This window comes from Rhinopithecus roxellana, chromosome 12 (genome assembly GCF_007565055.1).
Source record: "Rhinopithecus roxellana isolate Shanxi Qingling chromosome 12, ASM756505v1, whole genome shotgun sequence".
Lineage (NCBI taxonomy): Eukaryota > Metazoa > Chordata > Mammalia > Primates > Cercopithecidae > Rhinopithecus > Rhinopithecus roxellana.
The window spans coordinates 136467616-136494945 of NC_044560.1; the positions used below are offsets into that span (position 1 = coordinate 136467616).

At 42.4% G+C, this 27330-nt stretch overlaps 1 protein-coding gene across 2 annotated transcripts; it reads right to left on the minus strand.

The window, feature by feature from the left end:
- Positions 1 to 367: 367 nt before the first annotated feature.
- Positions 368 to 25706, minus strand: ZNF229 (zinc finger protein 229). Of its 2 annotated transcripts, none has more exons than XM_010377541.2 (5): positions 25569 to 25706; positions 18684 to 18894; positions 18433 to 18491; positions 6267 to 6411; positions 368 to 4599 (listed from the first exon to the last, which is right to left on the minus strand). In XM_010377541.2, the coding sequence occupies exons 2-5, from the start codon at positions 18715 to 18717 to the stop codon at positions 2390 to 2392; spliced, it is 2448 nt and encodes an 815-aa protein (XP_010375843.2). In that variant the 5' UTR covers positions 18718 to 18894; positions 25569 to 25706; the 3' UTR covers positions 368 to 2389. The 2 variants fall into 2 exon arrangements, with proteins under 2 accessions (XP_010375843.2, XP_030769129.1); XM_030913269.1 differs by having other exon boundaries at positions 18684 to 19199.
- Positions 25707 to 27330: the final 1624 nt, after the last annotated feature.

Consider the following 27330-nt stretch of genomic DNA (forward strand, 5'->3'; position numbering starts at 1 on the left):
TTCTTTATTTAGATATAAAGTGCCTGTTCCCCACCTCCTGACATATCTTCTCTCTTTGGCAGCTCCAGGCAGCAGAGGGCTCAGACCAGAGCAGACCCAGTTTCCTGAGTCACTAAGACAGAGTGGTTATCCTGGAGGAACACATGATGATGTGCTGCCCTCTACAAAACCAGGCTCGTGAGCTCACTAGTCCAAGAAGGCAGGACTGCAAAATGGATACACCGTGGCTCCTAATTATCTAGATGGCCTCCTCTCCTACCAGTCAGCAAAAATGATGTACCCTCTGAGAGTATTCACATCACTCATTTGTATGCCTTGTCTTTGGTACAGGGAGTTGGGTGAACAGGAGAAAAGGACAAAAAAGTTGTAGAGGTTACAACATGAATCTTTAATCATAACAGACTGTTCCATCAGGATAATTTTTTAAAAATAGCTTTACTGTTATTATAAAACTGAAAGATACTTTGTTACAAAGTAAAATACATAAAAGTACAATGTATGTATTATACATTCAGAATCCCACCACTAGAGGTAAGTTATGATAGTGACCTCTCATAAGTATTTTTTTCTCTGTTGCTCTAAACATACAAATAGAAAAACATATTAACAAAATGGGGGGTCGTGCTATAATTGTTCTAAAACTCTCCTGGTTCACTAAACAGTTCACGAGCAACCTTCATCGTCATTATCTGTGTGCCTGGAGATTTCTAATGGCTTCCCGTTGCATACATATGCCTAAACTTATTTTAAAAAATTTCCTACCAATGGAAACTGGGAATATTAACATATGCTATTAAAAAAATCGCTTTAAAAAACTCCACCTACATATTTACTGCCACTTCAAAGGTTATAGAAATTGAACTGATATGTTAACAAATTCTTTCCAAAACAGTGCACCGATTTTCTCTTACCAATAAGTACATAAGACTTACCATGTCCATTTTTGCAAAAATAAGTCCATTTTTGCACTGCTATAAAGAACTACCTGAGACTAGTTAATTTATAAAAGAAAGAGGTTCAATTGACTCACAGTTCCACATGGCTGGGAAGGCCTCCAAAAACTTACAGTCATGGCTGAACGCAAAGGAGAAATAAGGACCTTCTTCACAAGGGGGGCAGGAAGGAGACAGGGAGGAAGGGCTCCACCTTAAAGCCATCGGTCTCATGAGAACTCACTATCATGAGAACAGCAAGGGAGATATCTGCCCTCGTGATCCAATCATCTCTGATCAAGGCCCTCCTCTGACACATGGGGATTAAAATTTGAGATGAGATTTGGGTGGGCCACAGAGCCAAACCATATCAGACTGCATGTTTCTATAACCCCCCCCACTGATGGGGGATTTGAGGACTCTATTTTACTACTGCTAATTTTACTACTTTAGGGTGAAATGGCATTTGTGATTTTTAAGATAGCTAATATCTAATACATTAAACTATGAAATGAACTGGAGCAAAACCATTATATTCATAACAGCAATAAAACAAATTCCTAGAAATATACTTAAGATGACTCAGAACCTATTTTTAACCATCTCTAAGAAATATTACTAAGGGACCATATAAAATACTATCAGTGGGAAAAAGTCATTTTTTTAAGTGAAAAAAAAATCAGCATTTCAAAGATGCCAAGTTCTTTCAAAATTAACCTATAAATTCAATGCAATGCCAATAAATAAATAAATGTAATTAATAACTCAATGCAACGCCAATCAGATTTTGTTTTTTAAACCTGGAAAGTAAACTATTTCTACAGTTTACTACAACTCCTCTGAGAGCTATAAAGCTTACCTACGAGATAAAATACAGTCACAAAAACAATAAAAATGTGAGACACACACATCACCCAGATCTACTAAGAGGACTCTTTTCCTGGTCTTCTCAGAGTGACTTGTTTCAATAAATGTTCATGTTACCTTTTTGTTTTTATAAAGTGATCTTCATAAGGTATGTACCATACTGGTTTTAGGAAGGTGAAAACTTGTTCCTACACTGTCCCATTGATAGCTACACAATCCACACAAAGAATCTGTCCATAATTGACACCTTGGATACATTCTCACCACTTGTACATTGTAAAAGCTCCCTCCCAGGCAGATTCTGATGAAAGTGAGGATTTTTACTGAAACCACTGCTGCATTGTTTCTTTAAAGCCTGCTCTGCTGCACAACAGACTCTTAAAAGACTGAAGTTTGTAACTGAAGTGCTTACCTATTTATCACACTTCCAGGTCTTCCCTTCCTATGTAGACTACAAGATAAATGTAAAATCATCGGTTTCTCCTACAGCCCTCCTACATGTCACTTTCCTATGGTTTTTCTCCTGTGTTGGCTCTCAGATGGACAGAAGGTCCCAGGTCCCAGACGGAATCCTCTACGTACATCTACTTCTAAGGGTTCTCACCTAAATGTACTCTCTGGTGGTTCCGCAGCCCTGAGGTGTAACCGAAGCGTTTCCCACACACACCACATGTATAGGGCTTCTCTCCAGTGTGGACTCTCTGATGAACATGAAGACAGGAGCTGCGGCCAAAGCTCTTCCCACACTCCTCACATTTATAGGGTTTCTCACCAGTGTGGACCCTCTGATGACCTTGAAGATGTGAGCGCTGACTATAGCCCTTCCCACACACGTGACATCTGTACGGCTTCTCACCAGTGTGAACTCTCTTGTGACTAAGGAGACCTGAGGCGTATCTGAAACCCTTCCCACATTCATAACAAGTGTAGGGTTTCTCTCCTGTGTGCAACCTCTGGTGAGTGCGAAGACTAGAGCCATAACTGAATCCTTTGCCACATTGATCACACGTATAGGGCTTTTCTCCCGTATGGACTCGCTGATGTTTGTGAAGGCTTGACGTGCACCTAAAGCCCTTTCCACACTCTTGGCATCTGAAAGGTTTCTCATCAGTGTGGACTCTCTGGTGAAGGAGAAGCCCTGTGCTGTAAATGAAGCCTTTGCCACACTCAGCACATTTATAGGGCTTCTCTCCAGTGTGGACCCTCTGATGGATAAGGAGGTCGGAGCTGTAGATGAAACCCTTCCCACATACATCACATATGTAGGGCCTCTCTCCCGTGTGGACCTGCTGGTGGTGGTGAAGGTCTGAATTCCGCCGGAAGCCCTTCCCACACTCACCGCATTTATAGGGTTTCTCTCCTGTGTGGACCCTCTGATGCATGTGGAGGTCAGAGCTCTGGCTAAAGCCCTTCCCGCATTCGCATTTGTAGGGTTTCTCTCCCGTGTGCAGTCTCTGATGCGTGAGAAGCCCTGAGTAGTAAATGAAACTCTTACCACACACATTGCATTCGTACAGATGCTGCCCCATGTGAACTCTCTGGTGAGCTTGATGGTACGAGTTGTGACTGAAACTTTTGCCACACTTGTCACACTGGTAGGGCCGCTCACCAGTGTGCGTCTTCTGATGACTGCTGAGGTGGCAGCTGTAGCTGAATCCCTTTCCACACTTGACACAGGTGTAGGGCTTTTCTCCAGAGTGAACGTGCTGGTGCTTGTGCAGTGCAGACTTGACGCAGAAGCCTTTGCCACACTCGCTGCAGATGTAGGGCTTCACCCCTGTGTGCAGCCTTTGATGGACCTGAAGCACTGAGCTGTAACTGAAGCCCTTCCCACACTCGCTGCATTTATACGGTTTCTCTCCAGTGTGGACCCTCTGATGGACAAGCAGGTTTGAACTTCGACCAAACGCCTTCCCACACTCCTCACATTTATAAGGTTTCCTTCCTGTGTGCACTCCTTGATGAGTAAGAAGAACCGATTCATACCTGAACCCCTTTCCACAGACATCACATCTATAGGGCATGTCTCCCACAGGGGCTCTGGTGTGGTTGTGTATGTGTGTGTTCTGTCTGACACCCCGACCACGCTCAAGACTCTTAACAGATTTCTCTCCTGTGGGAATTCTTTGATGTCTGTTAAGATAGGCACTCTGCCTCAAGCCCTTACCTTTCTCTTTCAAAGGTACCCTTGGATGGGGGGGAAGGTCTGAATTGTCCCTGAAGCCATTTCCATATTCGTTACTTTTCAAGCCATTCTCTCCAGGGTTATTGTGATGAAGTACAGAGTTTTTAATGCAGTCTTTTCTACATTTATTGCAACCACATCGCTTGTCTATTTCAGGGAATCTGTGATCAACATGACAAGACATCCAGCAAAAGCTGTAATCATCCCAATTACATTTATATACAGTGTCTTCTGTGTTGAGATTTTCACATCTTTCTTGAACATCCCCTGACTGGTTCACAAATGCTTTTGCCCAAGATCCTTGAATGGGGATCAGCCTTATAGCTCTCCAGGCTGGAAACTGTTGATTTTCTAAACTGGTAAGCCCATACCCTTGTAGACTGTCTAGGAAATTCTCAATTGGAAAAAACTGCGTAGATGCTCCTTCCCACGCTTGATGGGAAGCAGCATCTCCCGAGAACTGGAAGTCTTTTCCTTGCAGATTTACTCTACAGTCTTGACTCCCAGGTAATTCACCCACCACCTCTTCCCAGATTTTGCAGAAGAGCTCTTTGTGTGAAAATAACCTTAATTCTTCATCTTGAATATACTCCATATCCCTTCCATTCTCGTCTCCTATGAGGTTAAAGACAATTCAGAGATGAGAACTAGTAAAAGACTGGCTCAGGGACATCAGACTTTCAGACTTGAACTAATAATAGCCTAGAGAAAAATTAGGCTTTATGTATCATAACTATTAGAGCACTTATGTTTATGACAGGAAGAGGTTCCTATTAATAAGTTTTGAAGCGAAATGCTAGTATGATCCTATTAGTACCAAATTATGTCTCATTATAGAACTGCCAGGCAAAAAAAGAATTTCAGAACAGATTTTTATACAGAAAGTTCACTTCTTAATAATGTTGCTATAGCTAGTAATAATGTGACACTACTGTAACACTTCCTATCTGCCAATGATGTACACATATTAACTGACTTAAACCTCAGAACAATATCAAAGTAGAAATCATTATATTATCTTCATTTTCTAATGATGAAACCAAGTCAGAGAGAGGGTAGGTAACCTAGCACATTATTCCATATTATTTCTGCATTTAAATGCAGGAAGCCCACACGGCCTTCTGAGACACTCTGTGTCTCAGAGTGACTGTACTCTGGGTATGTGTAAGCCATACTTCAGGAGGGTGCCAAATTTTCCACAGGGCACCACCTGTGTCATTCTGTGTGAGCAGATTCAATAGGAATCCAGAAAATACTGTTAAGGCAGGAAGACACACATATTTGACTTACGATCATTACTTATGCCTTGAGATCCTTTGGATCCCAAGCTGCAAAGGATCAAACTGGCATATTGACCATAGTTCTGGATGATTTAAAAATTGTGTCCATGTTTTCTGATATTCTTTATTGGCTATTTTTATCTTTTAGGGCTCAAGTAACAAGAATCTGTTTATAACCAGGGACTAGTACAATACTAGAAGAAAGTGAGAAATTCATCTGAGGAGTCTCAATATTCTGGGACAGTCTCTCTGCCACTGGCTTGCCTTCTACTGCCTGGCTGTTTCTATTAGAGGGACGGAAGTCCAGAGGTCCCTCACTCATTCTGGGTATGATATTCTGTGAAAGACACAGAGAAACCATGAAAAGGTAGGAACTGAACGGAAGAAATGAAGTGGCAGAACAATCATCTACGATGCTGCCAACAGGTACCCACAGGCAAGACAAGGGGTGAGGAATGGGATCTCTTGTGTGGCAAGCTCACTCCTCACTGCCCAGCCAGGCTCTTGTTTCCAAGACCTCTAGGCCCCATGGTTCTCACCTGGAGATACATCTCTTGGAGTTTCTCCATCTGTTACCCCAGTCTTCAAAAATTCCTATGTTGAAATCCTAAATCCCAACGTGATACCATTAGGAGGTGGTGGGTCTTTGGGAGGTAATTAAGTCAGGAAGGTGGAGCCCCCAGAACAGAAATTAGTGTCCTTAGAAAAGAGATCCCCAGAGAGCTCTTCTCTGCCATGTGAGGACACAAAAGGAAGTCAGCTATCTGCACCCTGGCAGAGGGCTCGCACCAGAACCCAACCATGCTGGCACCCTGATCTCGGACCGGGCCTTCCAGACTCTGAGAAATAAACTTCTGTTGTTTATATGCTACCCTGTCTGGCAATTTTTTATAGCAGCCGGAGCTAAGAGTTCTATAAAAATAGGATTTAACTTGTGTAAAGAAGTCAAAAATATCTTCTCTCCAGGAACAAGAACACTCCAAGAAGTTCAGTTCCAATTACCCGGAGGATTCCTCTCACTCACTGAGAGCAGGTTCCTGAAATTCTCCAGCATCACATCTCGGTACAGCTGTCTCTGGGTAAAGTCCAGCAGCCCCAGCTCCTCCTCAGTGAACACCACAGCCACGTCCTTGAAGCTTAATGGCTCCTACAATGAAAAACCATTAACACAAACATCTACTAAATGAAGACAAATTGGTGTCCACAGAGGAGGTTTATAGAAACAAAAAAATTTAAAAATCTAAAGATAAACTGCACATCTCTAAAACAAGAAGACAAGACAGCAGGAAGTTGTTCAGCCGGGTGTGTCAACTCCAGTTTATTACTGTTTAGTGCCAATAATTTCAATTCTACCCAACTGAACTACCCCAGACATGCAGTGTCAAGCAAGAAACACATCGTATCCTGTGCTCACTTAGGGCACTTTTTTTTTGGACACAGGGTCTCTTACTTTGTGGCTCAGGCTGGCGTGCACTGGTGCAATCATAGCTCACTGCAGCCTCAATCTCCAGGGTTCAAGCAATCCCCATGCCTCACTCAGCCTCCCAAGTAGCTAGGACTACAGGCTTGCACCACCACATCCAGCTAATTTTTATTTTTTTGTAGAGATGGGACCTTGCTATGTTGCTCTGGCTGGTCTTGAACTCATGGTTTCTAGTGATTCTACCATCTTAGCCTCCAAAGTGTTAGGATTAACAGGGGTGAGCCACTGTTATTTGGATATTTGTCCACTGATACAGTTTGGATATTTGTCCCTGACCAAATCTCATGTTGAACTGTAATCCCCAGTACTAGCAAGCGGGGGTGGGAGGTGTTTGGATCATGTGGGCAGATCCCTCATGACTGGGTGCTGTCTTCATGATAGTGAGTTCTTGTGAGATCTAGTCATTTAAAATTGTATGGCACCTCCACTTCCCCTCCCCCAACCACACTTCTTGCTTTCAGTACGTAAAGTTCCTGCTCTCCCTTCACTTTGCTATGACTATAAGCTTTCTGAGGCTTCCCTAGAAGCCCAGCAAATGCCAGCAGCATGCTTCCTGTTTAGCCTGCAGAACTGTGAGCCAATTAAACCTCTTTTCTTTATAAATCACCCAGTCTTGGGTTGGGTTGTTGTTGTTGTTGTTGTTGTTGTTGTTGTTGTTGTTGTTGTTGTTTTGAGACAGAGTCTTGCTCTGTCACCTAGGCTGGAGTGCTGCAACCTCTGCTTCCCAGGTTCAAGTGATTCCTCCTGTCTCAGCCTCCTGAGTAGCTGGGACTACAGGTGCATCCCACCATGCCCAGCTAATCTTTTTGTGTTTTTAATAGAGACAGGGTTTCACTGTGTTAGCCAGGATGGTCTCAATCTCCTGACCTCCTGATCCACCCGGGTATTTCTTTGTAGCAATACCAGAATGGCCTAACACACCCAGCCTACTTTGAGCACTTCTTTGGGAAATTTCTCTGAACTAGATCAGCTGAATCACCTGTCTGCACATTTTATTATCTAACTGTGACTTGGAGATTGCCAATTTTTTCTCCAAGAAGGTTGTTACAATTTACAGTTCCAACAGTGCCTAATTTACTGTGCCCATGCCTGCATGTATCCCGAAATCATTTTCTCTGCCAGAATGATGGTTCTTTCCCAGTCATTCGCTATGCTTCCATCACCAGGTGGGCAAATCCTGCTCTTTGCGACCACAGCCCCTCTTCCATTCCACACCCTTTTTAAAGGACTTCCATGTCAACCACTGACAGAAATCAGCTAATGTATGTCATGCAACCATCTCCTCAACCAGGTGAGACCTCAAAAGTAGCATTTTGAACCAAGGAATTTCAAACTATGCTGTGTCCCCTTCAGCTATGAATAGTGACCTGTGTTTTTAAAGCTAATTGTTCCAGTCCAGTGAGAATAAATGGCAGTCGCGTATTCTGCAATACAGTGATCATCAAAATATTACTGTAATATCATTGCTGTTTTCACTTGGACAGTGGCAAGCTTTCTTGAGAACTGCATATGGGAGCTCTCAGAATTATACTTTGCCTTGGCTGGGCATAGTGGCTCACGCCTGTAATCCCAGCTTTTTGGGAGGATCACAAGGTCAGGAGATCAAGAGCATCCTGACTAACATGTGAAACCCCATCTCTACTAAAAATACAAAAAAAAAAAAAAATTAGCTGGGAGTGGTGGCAGGTGCCTGTAGTCCCAGCGACTCGGGAGGCCGAGGCAGGAGAATGGCATGAACCCAGGAGGCGGAGCTTGCAGTGAGCCGAAATCGCGCCACTGCACTCCAGCCTGGGTGACAGAGCAAGACTCTGTCTCAAAACAGAAAAAAAAAAAAAAAAATTATACTTTGCCTTCAGCATGTCACTGGAGTACCTGCAACAAGGTATTACAAGTCAAGAATGAGATGACTACTCTTACTTGACTTTGTTGTTTAAGTCATGCATATATTTTTGATACGAAGGCATGGTAGCTATAGAAAGTTTTAGTGCATGTTGTATGGTTTGTCTCTGTCCCCAACCAAATCTCATCTTAAATTGTAGCTCCCATAATTCCCATGTGTTATGAAAGTGACCTGATGGGAGATAACTGAATCATGGGGGTGGGTCTTTCCCATGCTGTTCTCATGATGGTGAATAAGTCTCACGAGATCTGACGGCTTTATAAATAGGAGTTCCCCTCCACAGCCTCTCTTGCCTGCCGCCATGTAAGACATCCTTTGCTGTTCCACCATGAGTGTGAGGCCTCCCCAGCCATGCGGAACTGTGACTGAAGCCTCTTTCCTTTATAAATTACTCAGTCTCGAGTTTGTCTTTATTAGTAGCATGAGAACAGACTAATACAGAATGCACGCCATATTACTTTTTCAAGAAATATTCAGTACCTATAAAATAATGTTAGTCACCAGGAATTACAGAGATGAGCCAAAAAGCTAGAGCTTCATGGAGCTACTATTGGCAGTTCCTAAAACCAGATCCAGGTTGTATGATGGGCCATGAGGACTCACAGGACCTGATATACAATGACACTCATGGCTAAGACTTACTATGGTGAAAGAAAATAAAATACAATTATCAAGGGGAAAAGACACATGGGGTGAACTTGGAAAGAAACCAGGCGCAAGCTTCCAAGAGTCCTTTCCTACTGGAGTCACACAGGTATGCTTAATTCCTCCAAAAATCAATTGCAACAAGGCCTGTGAAGTGCTGTCTATCAGAGAAGCTCAGTGGAGACTTGGTGCCCAGGATTTTCACTGGGGGTTGGTCACATAGGTACCTCCTGACTTCCTGACTAGCACATACCAAAGTTTCAGACTTCCAGAAAAGCAAGTTTTCAGTAGAAACCATATTGTTTGCACAAACAGTCCAGGTACTGTATGCCATTCTTATCAGAAGCGATGTTTACAGAGGCAAACGCTTTGCTTGAGAAAGTAAAACTGGATCTCAATTCTGAAGCACAAGTAGAAATTAACTGAGGGATAACAGAGGAGAGAAAATTCCAGACAGTGGGAACAGTTGGTGAAAACCCGGAAGTGGTAAAAAGCAGGGGGCACACGTATCTCAGCCTCAGGCAATAGGCAATGCCGCTGTGAAGTAGGCGGCGGCCAGATCACTCCGGGCCTCTTAGGCTACATTGATGATTTTAGTCTTTCCCAAAAGCAGGAAACAAACACTGAAGGGTGGTTTACAGTGGGTAGTGATAGAATTAGATGAGCTGTCTTAAAATTATGAACCCGACACAGCATGGAAAAACACAGGAATGGATCAAGTATAGACACAAGGAGACCACGCAGGAGGCCACTGCAATAGTTACAGGGAGACATGTTAGCCCGGACTTGGACATGGCTTGGGAAATGTAAAGAAGCAGACGGATAGTATTATTAAGAGGGGCTGACTGCATGGAGGCATAAGAGAACTTTCTGAAGTGTTGCAAATGCTCTGTATCTTGGATATTGTGGTGAATATATGTCTTAAAATTTACTGAACACTTTCAATAAGTATATTTTATTGTGTGTAAATTCTCTCTCAATAAAGTTGATTTTAAAAGTTCCTTGGGGTGGATAATACTTGTATCCTTTCTTTACAAAGGAAACTGAGGCACAGGGAGATGGGCAGAAAAGGGTTAACTTAGCAGGCCCAAGACTGGTATCTCCATAAAGGCTTCCAGGCTTGGACGGCCCTTGGCTGGGGTCTGAGAACTCGGCTTTTAAAATGTTCCCCTCACACACAGGGTTGGGGCACGGAACCCTGGTATATCAGCTTGCAGCTGTTTGTGGTTTATGGAACAATGTGACTTATGATGAATGCCTACTTTTCTTCCAGGAGTCTGAATTTTGGTACGTGGAAGGTAGAGGGTGCCAAGGTGTCCAGTTCCCAACAAAAATCTGGTTGCTGAGCCTGTATTGGGCTCCTCTGGGCAGAAACACTGTACACAAGTGGCTGCAATGTTGCGCTGGGGGGTGTGTTGTGGCAGACCTTTCATGTGAGGGAGAGCACAGGAAGCCTGCACGTGAATTCCACCAGTCTCCGCCTGTGTCTATCTCCCTTCCTGATCCAGATGTGTACTCTTACTGTGCCACTATAATAAATTTTAGCCATAAGAAAAACTACCTACTAGGCCCAGGAGTCCAGGCAAAGCACCAAATATGAAGGTGACCCCGGGGACCCCTGAACCAGAAGGTCAAGTAACTTGGCCAAAGTCACAGAGCTAGGAAGATACACAACTAGAACTTGAACACATAGAGCTTAGTTCCAGAGCCGCTCTGCTTTAACAACTGTCCTATAAAAGCCAAGATGTGTGTTAGCAGGAGACTAGAAAATAAGATATAAAGCAGATAATATCAATCCCTTACACTTATATCAAACTTATTATAAGGTAGGTACTAGGCTAAGAATTTTTATAGGACCTATCTCATTTAATCCTCACAGAACTTGCAAGATAGTTACCATTGCTATCCTCATCTCACAGATGAGAAAAATGGGGTCTCAGAAAATTGAGTATTATTTGTCCAAAAGTATACACCTAATAAATGTTGAGTGATGAGTGGACTAAGGCAGAAACACCAACAGAGCCCTCTTCCCAGCAGAATCCTGAACTAAACCATCAATCCCAAGACTAGAGGTGTTGTGGAAGGGAGAAAGCTCAAGCCAGAAGAGGTCAGTTAGGCAATTAATTAAACAGCTGTTGACTAGACACCAAGTCTCATTTTTTAATATCCAGCCCTGCCTTCTCCACTGAGTCCTGGAATATCCAACTATCACTTGGGCATCTAAAGGAATCTTGAACCTAAAAGAGCCCAATCAGAATGGAGCTGTTACTCTCAAGTTATTGTCTACTAATCTCCCCTACATGGATAAACTGAGGTGCTCCCAACCCTGTTTTTCAGGCCAAAAACCTTGCAGCCACCCTTTCACCCTGGCTATGTCCCTTAAAACACTCAAGGGTACTTGTCTACTTTTTAATTGATTTGCTACCCATCTCCAGGGGGAGCCCTTCTGGAATGTCAGCCCCATGAGGCGGGGATGTTATCCATTTTCTCCTCTAATATATTACCAGTGCTTAATGTTTGGCCCATAGTTGGGTATTCAACAAATATTTGCTGAATGAAAAAGTGAAAGAAAATGTGAACAGACCAATGCCACAAAAGTAACTGAAAAAAAGTAGCTTGAGATCTACCATGGGCTTGGTGAGGTGGCTCCAAGTTATAGTCCCAGCACTCTGGGAGGCCAAGGTGGGAGGACTCCTTCAGCCCAGGAGTTTTAGACCAGCCTGGGCAACATGGCAAGACTCCATATTTACAAAAAATAGAAACATTAGGGGGACGTGATGGTGCGCACCTGTAGTCCCAGCTGTTCGGGAGGCTGAGGTGGAAGCCTGGGAGTTCAAGGCTGCATTGAACTGAGATCGTACCACTGCACTCCAGCCCGGGTGACAGACAGACCCTGTCTCAAACAACAACAACAACAACAAAAACCAACACCACCAACCCAAAAACTACCATAAAACAAAGGGCACCATTACTAAGTTCTAGCCAAACTTTAATTCCAACATCTTTTTTCAAATTTCTAAATTTCAAAAGTAGGTGTTTAAGCCAGGCACAGTGGCTCCTGCCTGTCATCCCAGCACTCTGTGAGGCCGAGGTGGAAGGATCACTTGATTCCAGGAGTTTTAGACCAGCCTCGGCAACACAGGGAGACCTCCATCTCTACAAAAAATAAAATAAGCTAATTGTGATGGCACACCTTAGTCCCAGCTACGCGGGAGGCTAAGGTGGAAGTATCACTTGAGCCTGGGAGGTCAAGGCTGCAGTGAGCTGTGGCTGCACCACTGCACTCCAGCCTGGGTGACACAGCGAGACTGTGTCTTAAAAAAAAAAGAAGTTGGTATTCAATGCAGATAGATGTTCAAGTAACTCAGTGAACCAGAGTACAGAATGCAGAGCAGTCAGGTCCATGTGAAATATCAATCAATTGCTGTATTTCCTTCTGTCTTTGTATATGATATGTATACATACGTGTGTATATATTTATATGTACAAACATATATATATATATATTTACACACAAGAAATGAGTGTGGTATTTTGGTTGACTTGAAAAAGAATGACTGATGTAAAAATAACATTTTCATAACTGGGTATCCATCTTGAAGAAATGAACTTAAATGTCAACCTTATGTCATTTACAAAAATAAATTACAGTTATACTAGAGATAAAACATTTTTTCAGACCTTGCTGATGAGAAAAACATTTTTAATATAAATGTTAAACAGCCATTTAGATGACTTATCTGAGAACGGATTAGGTCTTTTGAAATTATATGAAACCAATTTTTCAAAAAGGAACTAATAAATCATTTAACTATATAAGAACCTGAAACTTCTTTACAGTCACCATTAAGAAAGTAAAATTTAAGAAGACATACATGCGGCCAACAAGCATATTTAAAAATGTTCAACATGACTACAGAAATGAAAATCAAAACCACGAGATACCACCTCACCCCAGTCAGAATGGCCATTACTAAGAAGTCAATAACAAACACTGGCAAGGCTGTGGAGAAAAAAGAACACTTATACACTGCTGGTGGAAATATAAATTAGTTCAGACACTATACAAAGCAGTGTGGTGATTCATAAAAGAACTTAAAACAGAACTACCATTCAACCCAGCAATCCCATTATTGGGTATATACCCAAAGAAACATAAATTATTCTACCATAAAAACACATGCACACGCATGTTCACTGCAGCACTACTCACAATAGAAAAGACAGAAATCAAACTAAATGCCCATCAATAGACTAGATAAACAAAACGTGGAACATATACACCATGGAATACTATACAGCCATAAAAAAGAAAGAGATCACACCCTCTGCAGCAACATGGAAGGAGCTGGAGGACGTTATCTTAAGCAAAGTAATGCAGGAACCGAAAATCAAATACTGCATGTTCTAAGTGGGAGGTAAATGATGAGAACACTTGTACACAGAGGGAACGACAGATACAGGGGCCTACTTGAGAGTGGACAGTGGGAGGAGGTAAAAGATCAGGAAAAATAACTAATGGACATCAGGCTTATTACCTGGGTGACAAAATAATCTGTACAACAAACCCTCATGACATGCAATTCACCTATATAACAAACCTGCCTATGTACCCTGAACCTGAAATTTTTAAAAAAGAAAAGATTGAGAGAAAATAATTATTACACTTTTGATAAGTGTTCAGAAGGGCTTCTAAAAACATGGTAAAAAAATGAATTAATGAGAAAATAGGCAAAAGTATTTTCTAAGCGATTTACTGATAAGAAAATACAAATATAGCCAATATACATATGAAAAAGTGCTTATCATGTTTACAATGCAGGTAACTGCAAAACAAATTGGGGGCATCTTTGCCACATATCCTCCATCAGATGAGCAAAAGTATTTAGTACTAATCATTCTTGGAATTGCATGTGTGCAGAACAGCAAAAATTGCTATGATTTCTTCTCAAATACTGTGGCAATAATATATTAACAGTTTACAATGAAGTGTGTGACACCGTGAAATGGGTATTTGGTCTCTGTGGCATACAATTTCAAATGCCCTTAGAAACTCCACTGTGGCCGGGCGCGGTGGCTCAAGCCTGTAATCCCAGCACTTTGGGAGGCCGAGACGGGCGGATCACGAGGTCAGGAGATCGAGACCATCCTGGCTAATATGGTGAAACCCCATCTCTACTAAAAAATACAAAAAACTAGCCGGGCGACGAGGCGGGCGCCTGTAGTCCCAGCTACTGGGGAGGCTGAGACAGGAGAATGGCGTGAACCCGGGAGGCGGAGCTTGCAGTGAGCTGAGAGCTGGCCACTGCACTCCAGCCTGGGCGGCAGAGCAAGACTCCGTCTCAAAAAAAAAAAAAAAAAAAAAAAAAAAAGAAACTCCACTGTGCTGCACCCATTAACTCGTCATTTACATTAGGTATATCTCCTAATGTTATCCCTCCCCCCCTTCCCCCTCTCCACAATAGGCCCCAGTGTGTGATGTTCCCCTTCCTGTGTCCCAGTGATCTCTATTGTTCAATTCCCACCTATGAGTGAGAACATGCGGTGTTTGGTTTTCTGTTCTTACGACAGTTTGCTGAGAATGATGGTTTCCAGCTGCATCCATGTCCCTACAAAGGACACGAACTCATCCTTTTTTATGGCTGCATAGTATTCCATGGTGTATATGTGACACATTTTCTTAATCCAGTCTGTCACTGATGGACATGTGGGTTGATTCCAAGTCTTCGCTATTGTGAATAGTGCCGCAATAAACATACGTGTGCATGTGTCTTTACAGCAGCATCATTTATAATCCTTTGCGTTTATACCCAGTAATGGGATGGCTGGGTCAAATGGTATTTCTAGTTCTAGATCCTTGCCCAACATGGCACATGTATACATATGAAACAAACCTGCACATTGTGCACATGTACCCTAGAACTTAAAAAAAAAAAAAAAAAAAAGACCCGTGATGTCTTTTTCTATGCTAATGAGTTGACTGGTAGCTGGCAGCTGGTAGGTAACTTCTGGATGGGGCTGTTTACTAGAAAGACCAAGGCAGGATTAGAGGATTAGACTTATAGTACCTCCCCCTCCCCCAACCTCCAGGGAGGGGAGAGGAGCTGAGGGTGAAGTTGATCACCACTGGCCAAAGGTTTTAATCACTGGTGCCTACCTAATGAAACTTTCATAAAAACCTAAGAGGACCAGGTTCAGAGAACTTCTGGGAAGGTGGCATGCCCAGAGAGGACATGGAACCTCCATGCCCCTTCCCCCGTACCTTGCCCCATGGATCTCTTCATCTGTATCCTTTTGTAAAATCCTTTATAATAAACCAGTAAACGTAAGTGTTTCCCTGAGTTCTGTGAGCTGCTCTAGCAAATTAATCAAACCCAAAGAGTGGGTTGTGGGAACCCCAACTTGCAGCTGGTTGGTCACAAGTTCTGGAAGCCTAAACTTGCAACTGGTGGGAAGGAAGAGCAGGCTCTTGTGGGACCAAATCCTCAACCTGTGGGATCTGACACTACCTCCAGGAAAACAGTGTCAGAACTGAACTGAAGGGCACCCAGCAAAACTGTCACAAAACTGATTGCTCACTTAGTGTTTGAGGAGAAACCCACATATGTTTGGCCACAGAAGTCTTCTGCCTGTGATTATTGTTGCTGAGTGTCAGAATACAGAAAGCACTTAGAGTTTGAGTGGTTTTTTCCCCACACAAAGTATACCCCATTGGGCCAGCAATATTTAGATGTCTAGATCACAGAATTTACAGATTAAAGCACAGGATGTGAAAATCACATGTGTTTGTACTGTCTGTAGCGCTAAAACTGGTAGTAATCAGAACTGAATTATCTTATAGTAGTAAAATATGTACTACATGGAAAGCATCCATGTTTCCATTTCCTTTTTTGTGAGATGGAGTCTCACTCTATTGCCCAGGCTCGAGTGCCCTGGCATGATCTCAGCTCACTGCAGCCTCCGCCTCCCAGGTTCAAGTGATTCTTCTGCCTTAGCCTCCCGAGTACCTGGGATTACAGGCATGCACCACCATGCCCGGCTAATTTTTTTATTTTTGGTAGAGACGGGGTTTCAGCACGTTGGCCAGGATGGTCTTGAACTTCTGGCCTCAGGTGATCCGCCCGTTTAGGCCTCCCAAAGTGCTGGGATTAGAGGCGTAAGCCACCGTGCCCGGCCCCATTTCCTTTTTAAAGAGGATAACATATATTTTCACACGACAAAGATATTGATGGATGGATACCTCTTTGTTAATGCTGGGCACATTAGCGAGGCCAGAATTTCAATTAGGGGAAATCTAATTTATTTCATTATAGACCCTGGTATGGTCTGTCTTCTACTAAATCTTTATTTTAAAAGTTATAATGAAATATATATAAACTAGTATTATTAACATGGCTGAGCTACAGAGGTTTAATAATATGAGTGAGCTAATTTTTTAGTACTTTTGTAGAGATGAGATTTCACCATGTTGTCCAGGCTGGTCTCCAATTCCAGAGCTCAAGTGATCCGCATGCCTCAGCCTCCCAAAGTGCTAAGTTTACGAGCCACTTCACCTGGCCCACAACATTCTTAAAATTGGAAAAATGCAGAGGATACTGCAGGCAAGTCTTTGGCATGGGGGAACAAAGTCTTGTTCTGCATCCAAAAGTCTTTGTAGATGAAATTGAGGCAATCAACAAATAAATTCAAGTAAGAAAGTCATGGTAAAAGGAGAGGTGGTGAGCAATTACTTAAATATACAGAAGTGAGTCTCAACTAGGGGAACTGACAGTTATGAATCAGAAGGTAACAATGACAGTAACAATATAATAACAATCAGAAGATGGTGGGAAGTAAAAACGTGCTAATTGCTTCAACTTTCACAGCAGGAAGTAACTAATAATATTTAAAATTAAGGTACACAGTAAAATAAGTCAATCAAATCTTCAAAATTATTTCACAATCTCTTTTCATAAAAGAAAGGTTTAGAAAATAATGTTTCATGTATTGAAAAAACATAATCTTAAAATTCTGCAATGGCTATGATTTTTTTCAATTTAAAAGAAAATTAAGAAATATGTATATACTAAAGGATAGCCTATTTCCGTATCCCTATTTTTTCATTTACTTTATCTCACTTGATAGCAGCTTAGAATCCAGACAAAAGAATGAATGAAACCACAATTCACTAATAGATAAACATGGAATCCTTCTATGTGTTTGTATGTATATATACAGATGTGTATGTATATGTGTATATATATGTGTGTATATATGTATGCATGTATATGTATGTGTGTGTATATATATTTGGCTGTTATGCACGAGCCTGCAATTATCATTCTTTGCACACTTGTTCTGATTTAGAAAAAATTCTTAGAGTGGGAAATGCTGGACTAGAATAAGGAGAACTTCTAGAAAGGCTGAAATACTCCTGCAGCTGTGTGGATGTACCCATTTTTCCATATCTCAGCTAACAGTGAATGTTGACCTTTCAAATCTTTGGCTGTCTGCTGGAAGAATCATAAATCTTATCCCAAAGTGTATCCTTTTGGTTAATAAAGGCTCATCATCTTTTCATATGCTTAGTGGGCATTAGGTTTTCTCTGCTCCCTTCCTGAACAAGAATGCTCAGGTCTTTATGCATAGCCCTCTTCTGAAAATAAGGATATTAAAATTCTGTCACAGATGAAACTTTTCTCCCCTAATATGTTGTTTTTTTTTTTTAAACTTTGTGCATGGTACACTTTTTGGTAGGGTCTACTACATGGAGAATATTACATCTATAAATGAATACATGTTCCACAGAAGAGAACAACCCAGGCAGAAATGATTCAGTATTTGGAGAGTCATCTCTCTGCTAATCCAGGCTTGGGCCGCTGCATGAAGCTATTGTGGTGGCAGAAAGGCAGAGCAGAAAGGTAGATTATCGAATCCAATTGGCCTGAGTTCAAATCCTGGATCCCCCATTCATTTCTTCATCTCTAAAACAGAATCATACTATCTGTCTCACATCACTATTTTGTGGATAAATGCAATGAGAAATATAATGTATTCACCCAATACATTTTTCACTCTTTTTCCTTTTACCAAGAAGGGATGTATGTTTTCTCTCTGATGCCTAAGGTGGTATTTCGGGAGAGAAAAAGAAAACAACCCACCTGAAACATGGTCTTGTCCTCCCTATCTTGGGAAAGGGCTGAGGCTTGAGAATGAAGAGCTGTAGGAGGAGAAAGAGGCCATGAGGAGGAGTTGGTGCTGCCCGGAGCTCTAGGTCATCTATCTGGTAGGAAAGTGCCCAGCTTTACAGACTGGTTTCTTCTCACTTGAGGAAATTCCTCAACACTCAACTTTTTCTCCTCCACATTAAGTTCGGATTCTCTCTCTGCCCACCCCCTCTATTAACTGTCACCTCTTTTCTCACGTCTTGAGGTCAAAGTCTCCATGGTCTTTTCTGCTAGGTTTTCTGAGAGCAGCAGCAATTGTGTTTATTCTCTGGTCTTCTTAAGCTGCAGACACAGAAGATCCAGGCCTTCTTCATTCTAGAGACTCTCCAAGCTCTGACAAGTTGCTGTCTTCACCTTTACTGTCCAGAGCGTGACTGCTTCCCATGGTCAGGGGACCTATAGGTTCAGGAGGGAATTTTACTTACTCCTTTCTTCTGGGCCCCAAGGCTGTGGTTCGTATCCTCTGGATACTATTCATTCAGTAGTTTATCGGACATCTACTCAGTACTTGTTAGGTTTAGTCCCCTACACTGAAGGGGCTCATAGTCCAGAAAGCCAAGAATGTTGCAGATGGGTAAGGACAGTCACAGAAGAGTCTGTGAGAAGGGCCCTGCAGCTAAATTCTCAGTGAGGCACAGGGCTCCTCAGAAGGGCAGGGAGACTCCACAAACATATGGGACCTGTGCCCTGTGAAGAAACACCTGGAGAGAAAAAGCTTTATTAATGCAATAATGTTGGACTTGCAAAAAATAAAATAAACTAAATCCCCATACTTAGGGATTATAGAAATCAGGATAAAGATTAGAGCCATCTCCTGGCTAACACGGTGAAACCCCATCTCTACCGAAAATACAAAAAATTAGCCGGGCGTGGTGGCGGGCACCTGTAGTCCCAGCTACTCGGGAGGCTGAGGCAGAATGGCGTGAACCCGGAAGGCAGAGCTTGCAGCGAGTCGAGATTGCACCACTGCACTCCAGACTGGGCAACAGAGCGAGACTCCGTCTCAAAAAAAAAAAAAGAAAAAAAAGATTAGAGCCATCTTTAAGTCAGCATTTTTAACTTTTTTTGTGCCATGGCCCCCCTTCACTAATCTGATGATATCTAAAGACCTCTACTCAGAATAAAGTTTTAAATGCATAGAAAGAAATGCAAAGAATTATACTGAAATACAAACTTCAAAACTATTAAAACTCTGCATGGCTCACTGTGCAAGTACAGTGTTACTTTATTAACACATTCAATATAAACAACGAATTTACTACAATTTCAAAAGATTAATAAGCATAAACAATACTCTGAAATATCTGTGCAAACCAGAATATGACATAAAAAATCTATGATGTATATGGATGACAAAGTCACAACTACTGCTAATATTGCGGCTTAGCACCTATGTTCACAGTGAAACGCTACTTGTGACTTAGACTAGCATAAAATTTTTTCCCACTCAAATTCATAACTCCTGAGTTATGCTCACGGAACCCAGGGCAAGAATTCCTTTTCGAAATGAAGTCTCTTCTGCCCCGCTGCCCCCAGACTGAATTAATTACTCTGGGATCCAGCAACACATGGTGTAAATTGCTGGTTACCACCTTTCACACTGCCTCCATGGTCAGATCTCTAAGTCATTAAAATAATTGAGTCTTCTTTTTCTTTATTTACCTTTCATGGCTCTGGCACATAGGAAGCACTTAAGCAATTCTATCAGCAGGAAGCAATGCACAGAGATTGAACAAAACTCTTGCAATCTGCTCAGAGACACTCAGGAAGTAGTGCAAAGACAGCAGGCATGAGTTCCCACCCATCCTAGTCTCTGATAAAACAGACTTTAAATCAACAAAGACCAAAAACGACAAAGAAGGACATTACATAATGGTAACAGGATCAATGCAACAAGATCTAACTACCCTAAATATTTATGCACCCAGTAGAGGAGCATCCAGATTCATAAAACAAGTTCTTAGAGACCTACAAAGAGACTTAGACACCAAACGCCATAATAGTGGCAGACTTTAACACGCCAGTGTCAATATTAAATCAACGAGACAGAAAATTAACAAGGATATTCAGGACTTGAACTCAGCTCTGGACCAAGCAGACCTAATAGACATCTACAGGAAGGGGAAAACTCCTGGTGTTACTAAAACAAAAAAAAAATGGTTTCTCACATTTAAACATTTGAAATAGAAGGGGAAAACTAAATTTTTGCATATTTCAAATATGTGTGGACTGCAAGGTCAAATAAAAAGAATAGCCCCACCTTGCCTGAACTCTTTCCTCTTGAAATTCAGGTCTCAATGGGGTCAAGTTCAGACAAACAGATACACATACTTGGGCTGTCTACCTTAGGACACTCACTGAATTTTACTGCTTCAGGAACTCAAATCTCCTTCTTTCCTCTAACCATCTGTACCAGCCCTCTGCATGGCCCACAGTGACAAGCATCTTTCTCTCTCCCTCCCTTCATGCACTGCCCTGAACTTGGGATGGCCCTTTGACCCAGGTGTGGAAAACCAGGCAACACATTACCCTCCTACACAAAGGACAAAGGGGAAAGAGTAGAGGCCAGATCTGAAACTAGGCCTCCACCCCAATGTCACTTAAACCCAAACTTCAGGATCCTCTAGGACTGCGCTTTGCAGACTTCAGTATATTTAAAAATCACCAGGAGCAATGATGAAAACAGACTGCTAGATTCCAACTCCAAAGATTCTGATTCTGTATCTCTGCAGTAGAGCCCAGGAGTCTGTGTTTTAAACAAGTTTCCAGGGGATGCTGACAAAGTGGGTCCAGGGGCCACATTTGAAGCAAACTTGCTAAGTCACCCTCCCTTCCTCTGACTGGCTGATTTTCAGGGTTTCCAGAAACTTCCAGTGGGTACAAATTTTCCTTGTGCTTCCTTCTCCTGTCCCTGAACTCTTCTGGTCAGGAAGCCTCAAGAGTCAGCACATGAAGTTCTTCTCTATTCTCCTTCACTCCCTTGGTGAAGACACCCAGCCTCAGGCCTTCAGTAGAATCTACACACTGATGACTCCATGGCAACCTGACAACTCCACTCTTATGTCTAAAAAGCAACTTAAAAAACATGTCCAAGGCCGGGCGCGGTGGCTCAAGCCTGTAATCCCAGCACTTTGGGAGGCCGAGACGGGCGGATCACGAGGTCAGGAGGTCGAGACCATCCTGGCTAACACGGTGAAACCCCGTCTCTACTAAAAAATACAAAAAACTAGCCGGGCAAGGTGGCGGGCGCCTGTAGTCCCAGCTACTCGGGAGGCTGAGGCAGGAGAATGGCGTAAACCCGGGAGGCGGAGCTTGCAGTGAGCTGAGATCCGGCCACTGCACTCCAGCCCCCAGCCCAGGCAACAGAGCGAGACTCCGTCTCAAAAAAAAAAAAAAAAAAAAACATGTCCAAAAGCAAACTCCAGATTTGCCCCAGAGGTACTTCTCTCCTCTGAAATGAAGAAGAAATATTCTAGAGTCATTCTTGATTTCTTCCTTGTACTCTACATCCAATCCATCAGCAAATACCTACAAATCAGAACCAGAATCAGATCAAATATTCTTGCTGCCACCATCCACACCACCATCATGTCTCACCTGAATTAATGTGACAGCTCCCTAAATCACCTCTGTGTTCCTACTCCTGTTCACTTCAGTCTACTTCCTACATGGCAGCTGGAGTGATCTTTTATATAAACTCATATTCTTCTCTGGCCAAAACCATCACTTTGCTCAAAACCTTGCACCAAGGTCCTTTCAGTGGCCCAAAGACCTTACACTATCTTCCTTCCCAATATTCAGTTTCTCAATTATCTCTCCCTCTTTCTCATTCTGCTCAGCTGAGCAGAATGAGAAAACTGCTTTTCCTCAGATGCCTGCAGGCCCCTCACCTGCTTTGGGTCCCTATTCAAGCACCATTTTCTTTTCTCAGTGAAATACATCCCTCATTATCCTTCTCAAATTGGCAAACCAGCACTTCCTACACCCTCCTCTGCTTCATTTTTCTCCATGAAACTGACACCTTACCTACAGTCTATTTTTCCTGTTGACCATCTTTCTCCACCCACAAGAATGTGAACTCTATGAGGGCTAGGATTTCAGTTGGCACCTGGCACACAGCAGGTACTCAACAAATATTTAAATGGGAGAATGGAAGTAATCTGAACTCAGCTTGCTGATATGGATCCTTGGGTCCTCTTGATGTCATCTTCAGAGCAGAAGTGATTTTGTTCTCCAGTTCATGGACTGTAATTTGGGTGCTAAGGACTATGCAGGCTGTGTTGGGATCCAAGAGTGAACAGCGAAGACAAGGACTCTGTGCTCATGCAGCTGCTAACATTCTAGGTGGAAATCAGCAGCCATAATGAACTTCTACTGTGTTCCAGGTGCTTAGGATACAGTAAAAGATACATTTTTGGACTGCATGGAGCTCAGACTGGGAGAAGAGGAGGGTGACAGAAAGAGTTCGTACAAAGGCAGTGGGATAATGACGTAGTGGGAATAAGAAATATTGCAGAGGTAGAAATAACAAAACTAAAAGAATAATTCCACGTAGGGATGAAGAGGAGGAGAAATAAATATGATTCTGAGGTTGAAGTCTGAAGAAAAAACAGGTAAATTATGAAGTTATGATAAGATAGCAAAAGGAAGAGTCGGGTTTTGAAAATTGCAGTTCTAGTTTCTCAAAACTGGAGTTGTCAAAAGGTTTAGGTTCGAATTCTGGTTCAGCCACTTTGTAGTTACATTAACACCACAGGAATGACTTAACCTTTTGAATGAGTCTGTACTTCTGTCAAATAAAGATAATCCTTATTTGGAAAACTAAAAGACTTTTTTCTCTCTTTCACACACACATGCCTATGTGAATAAACTTCATAGCCCAGTACCTGGTACACAGAAAATCATCAATAAACTATTACCATTGACCCAACCCAGTATTAACCTAGGAATATGGGAACTCATGCATTTAGTAAATGTACATTTAGAGTCTAACAACATCTTAGAAGAATAAACACTAGAGATACATGTCAGGCCTCTGAGCCCAAGGCAAGCCATCGCATCCCCTGTGACTTGCACGTATACACCCAGATGGCCTGAAGTAACTAAGAATCACAAAAGAAGTGCAAATGCCCTGCTTCGCCTTAAGCGATGGCATTCCAACACAAAAGAAGTGAAAATGGCCGGTCCTTGCCTTAAGCGATGACATTATCTTGTGAAATTCCTTTTCCTGGCTCATCCTGGCTCAAAAAGCTCCCCCACTGAGCACCCTGTGACCCCCACTCCTGCCCGCCAAAGAACAACCCCCCTTTGACTGTAATTTTCCTTTACCTACCCAAATCCTATAACGCGACCCCCCACCCTTATCTCCCGTCGCTCTCTTTTCAGACTCAGCCCGCCTGCACCCAGGCGAAATAAACAGCCATGTTACTCACACAAAGCCTGTTTGGTGGTCTCTTCACAGGACGCGCATGACAATACAGCAGTAAATTAAGATGGAAAAAGTAATTGTTCCCATGGTGCCTACATTCGGGTGGGTTAATCTCTCTACAAATTAGGTGACTTTTGATTGCAAAAAGGGCTATGAAGAAAGTAAAGCAATCATGATAGATTCCTGTTTTCCAACAAATGTAGGTTCTATCAGGTGAAACATATGTGGCAACTGTGGAAAGAACAACATTAATCAGGGACAGTCTCTAAGAGCTGCTTGAAAAAGAAATCAGCTGTGAAAAAAGCTGGGATGAGACAAGCCCAGAAGGAAGCATGAATGCAAAGACCTTGTTTCTGGTTAGATGATCTCCTGGCCAGGTCTTACTTTTTAAGTTTTTTAGACTTTTTAAACCTCAGCAACTCATCTGTGACATTGGGATAATAGCTGACATACAAACTTGCTCAGAAAATTCAATAGAAATACATTCATTTATTCAAATATTTACTATCAAGCCTGGCATTGTCCTAGACACCATGGATAGAGCGTTAATACCTGGCATACGGTAAGCATTCAGTTCATATACACCATCACAGTCACTCCAATTATTTCTACCCTGCTTTCTTCCCTAGCACGGCGCTGAAACGGCGTAAGCCTTTACTGACTCAGCGGCCCACTACTAGGAGCCAAGATAACACACTAAATAAAGACACTGGGAAATTCCTCCACCCTTCCCCATTTCTAGGGGAAGGCAGTTGCGGCTAAGGGGCCTGGATGAACATTTGTGAAATCAATGGGATGAAGAATGAGGTCACCAAGAGACCGGGCATTGCCACAAAAGAGAAACCAAAGTTCCCTCACCTGGAGCTCTAGTGTCAAGAGATGTGGGGTTATTTCTCCCTCTTTTATACAATTTTCTCCGAGAAAGGAACAATCCCAAGAAGGAAGCCTGTGAAAGAAAAATGAGCAGCGGGCTAACATGATTTAATCCCAACTCCCACTATGCCACAGGGGGAATCTCTCAGTGCCAGCTGAATGTAATCTACCCGTTTCTGTAATCTACCTCGCTACTTGCTTGAGGAGTCGAGGAATAGAACCTCTTTTCCTACAGGACTCAGAGTAAAAGGTCCACGCCATTCCTGATGCCCAAAGCAGCCGTCTACAAGCCTACTCTCACTGCCCCTTTCAGGAGACAATGAGAATCAAGACAAAACCTCAAGATTTGAATTCAGAGCTGACTGTCTGACACTGATAGTGAAATTCTGCCTGTGCGTGCTTAGGCGGCTACGAAAAGCAGAGCCAGCAACGATACAGCAAACCAACTCTTAGGACTTGCACAGCGCTTAATACATTTCAAAGGATAAAACCAGAACACAGGGAATCAACTTCCTGTTTACAGAAATCACTTCGCAGAAAACTCTGAAATTACTCCACAAGTGGGTGGGCGGCTACCCTGAGAAAATTTATGTCATCGATCCGCCACTGCCCGCAGTGGACGCTCTCGCACTGCAGATCTCATCTCAAAGCCAGGGCTGGCCTCAAACTGCTTTTCCAAGCCCGGACTGCAAGGGCTGCAGACCCGGGCCAACCCCGCACAGGCGCTCAGAAAGTTCGACACATGCGCCTCCTCACACCCCTGCCTCACCAGGCCGAGCTCATGGAAATCCGTGGGCTTCGACTCTCCGCCGCACGTTGTGCCTTCACGTTGGTCCTATAGAGCTAATCCTAAATCCCGTGGCCGGACAGTACACCCACATGCAGACGCATGTCTCTAACACGCCTCACCACCGCCTAATAAGCAACCAAGATGGCGCGCCCAACGGAAGCGGAAGTGGTCGACTCGAAGTGTGGGACTACCTTTCCCAGAACCCTCCGCGGCGCTGTCCGATCCTAGGTGCGATGGTGACGTAAATGCGCGTCCACCTCGAGTCCCGCCCACTGCGAGGCGGCAGGAGGTGGCATGCAAGGTGTTCCTGAGTTGAAGTTTCGGGCGCCGCAGAGCCTTTTGAAATGTTTATTTCAAAAGTAGTTCACATTACATGTAAAGAATGGTAAAATAATAACGATAATAATAATAATAATAAATTCTTACTTAATCCCTGGTTTATGTGAGTAAATATGAATTCTTAAAAATCCCATTCTCCCAAATGGCATCATTTCGTAATCATTTCTTGCCCACAGGTCATATATCATGGATAGTTCTCTATGTCACTACAGACGTAGAGATACGTAGAGATAATAATAAAAAAAAATTTGCAATGCTTGCCTAGGATTCTTTAGCTTTTAGGGAAATTACCCCCTTGTCCTCCATTGAACTTACGCTTCTAATTTTAGCATATCAAAACTAGACACAATCACTTTCTTTAATATTTTCCCATTTTGGTGGACTAAATATCCTGTCTCATTTTCCCAATTTGACAGACTAAATATGCTGTCTTACTGCCTATTGCATTTCATTGTCATCTTTTATTTAAGTACTGTGTATTAATGATATCGCTTCTGTTATAAGTGAAATGCTCCCCCAGTTTCAACATTTATAAAGTAGTTTAGAAAAAAAAACCTTCATCTGACAAGGTATATCAGTCTTTTCATTTGTGGCTTCTTTTTTTTTCTCCAGTATGACCAAAAAGACATTCCTTAGCCTGATTCCCAATAAGTGCATGTCTATATTCATTTCAGATGCTCTCATTGTTCTTTGAATCACCATGTGATTCATTTAAGTGTAAGATATGAAAGGAAGATGGAGTTTCCTGTTTCACCAAAGGATTGCCTACTTTTCTTAACAAAATTTACATAAAAAGTAATTATTTCCTTTCTGATTTAAATGGCATCCTAATCACGTACATTGCTATATATATAATGAAATATTTTCTGGGATAGAAGTGTATTCCAAGATAGAGATGTCTTTTTCTGTGCCGTGATGAAAGGTTTCAGTTACAGTGATAACTCATTTCCTTCTCTCTCCCTCCTTGCTGTGTTTCAAAAATTTCATCCTGGAAGTTCTAGAGCTCTCTCTTATAAACAGAGTATCGAATTGTTTTGATAAATTCTAAAAAATTGTCAATGACTCCAAAGCATCCAAGCCCATCAGGCATTTGGTTCCAAACCACCTCTCTTTGCTTGGGTAGACACAGTCCTTGTTCTCAGCCTGTGTCCTCCAGTTTTACAAATGTCTGAATTTGCTGCTATTGTTCTTCCTTCTGTAAGTCCATCCTTTCCTGTGCTATTGAAATCTTACTCAATATTTAAGACACAACTTGAATATCATTTCCTCTATTGTTTTTGAACTCTATATCTATAATTCAATGAGCAGATCAGTCTGTGATTGGGAGAATTTCATGTGAATGTGGTGGATGTTAAATGTCACTCTCGGAACTTTCTCATTTCCCCGAGAAATCAATAAATTA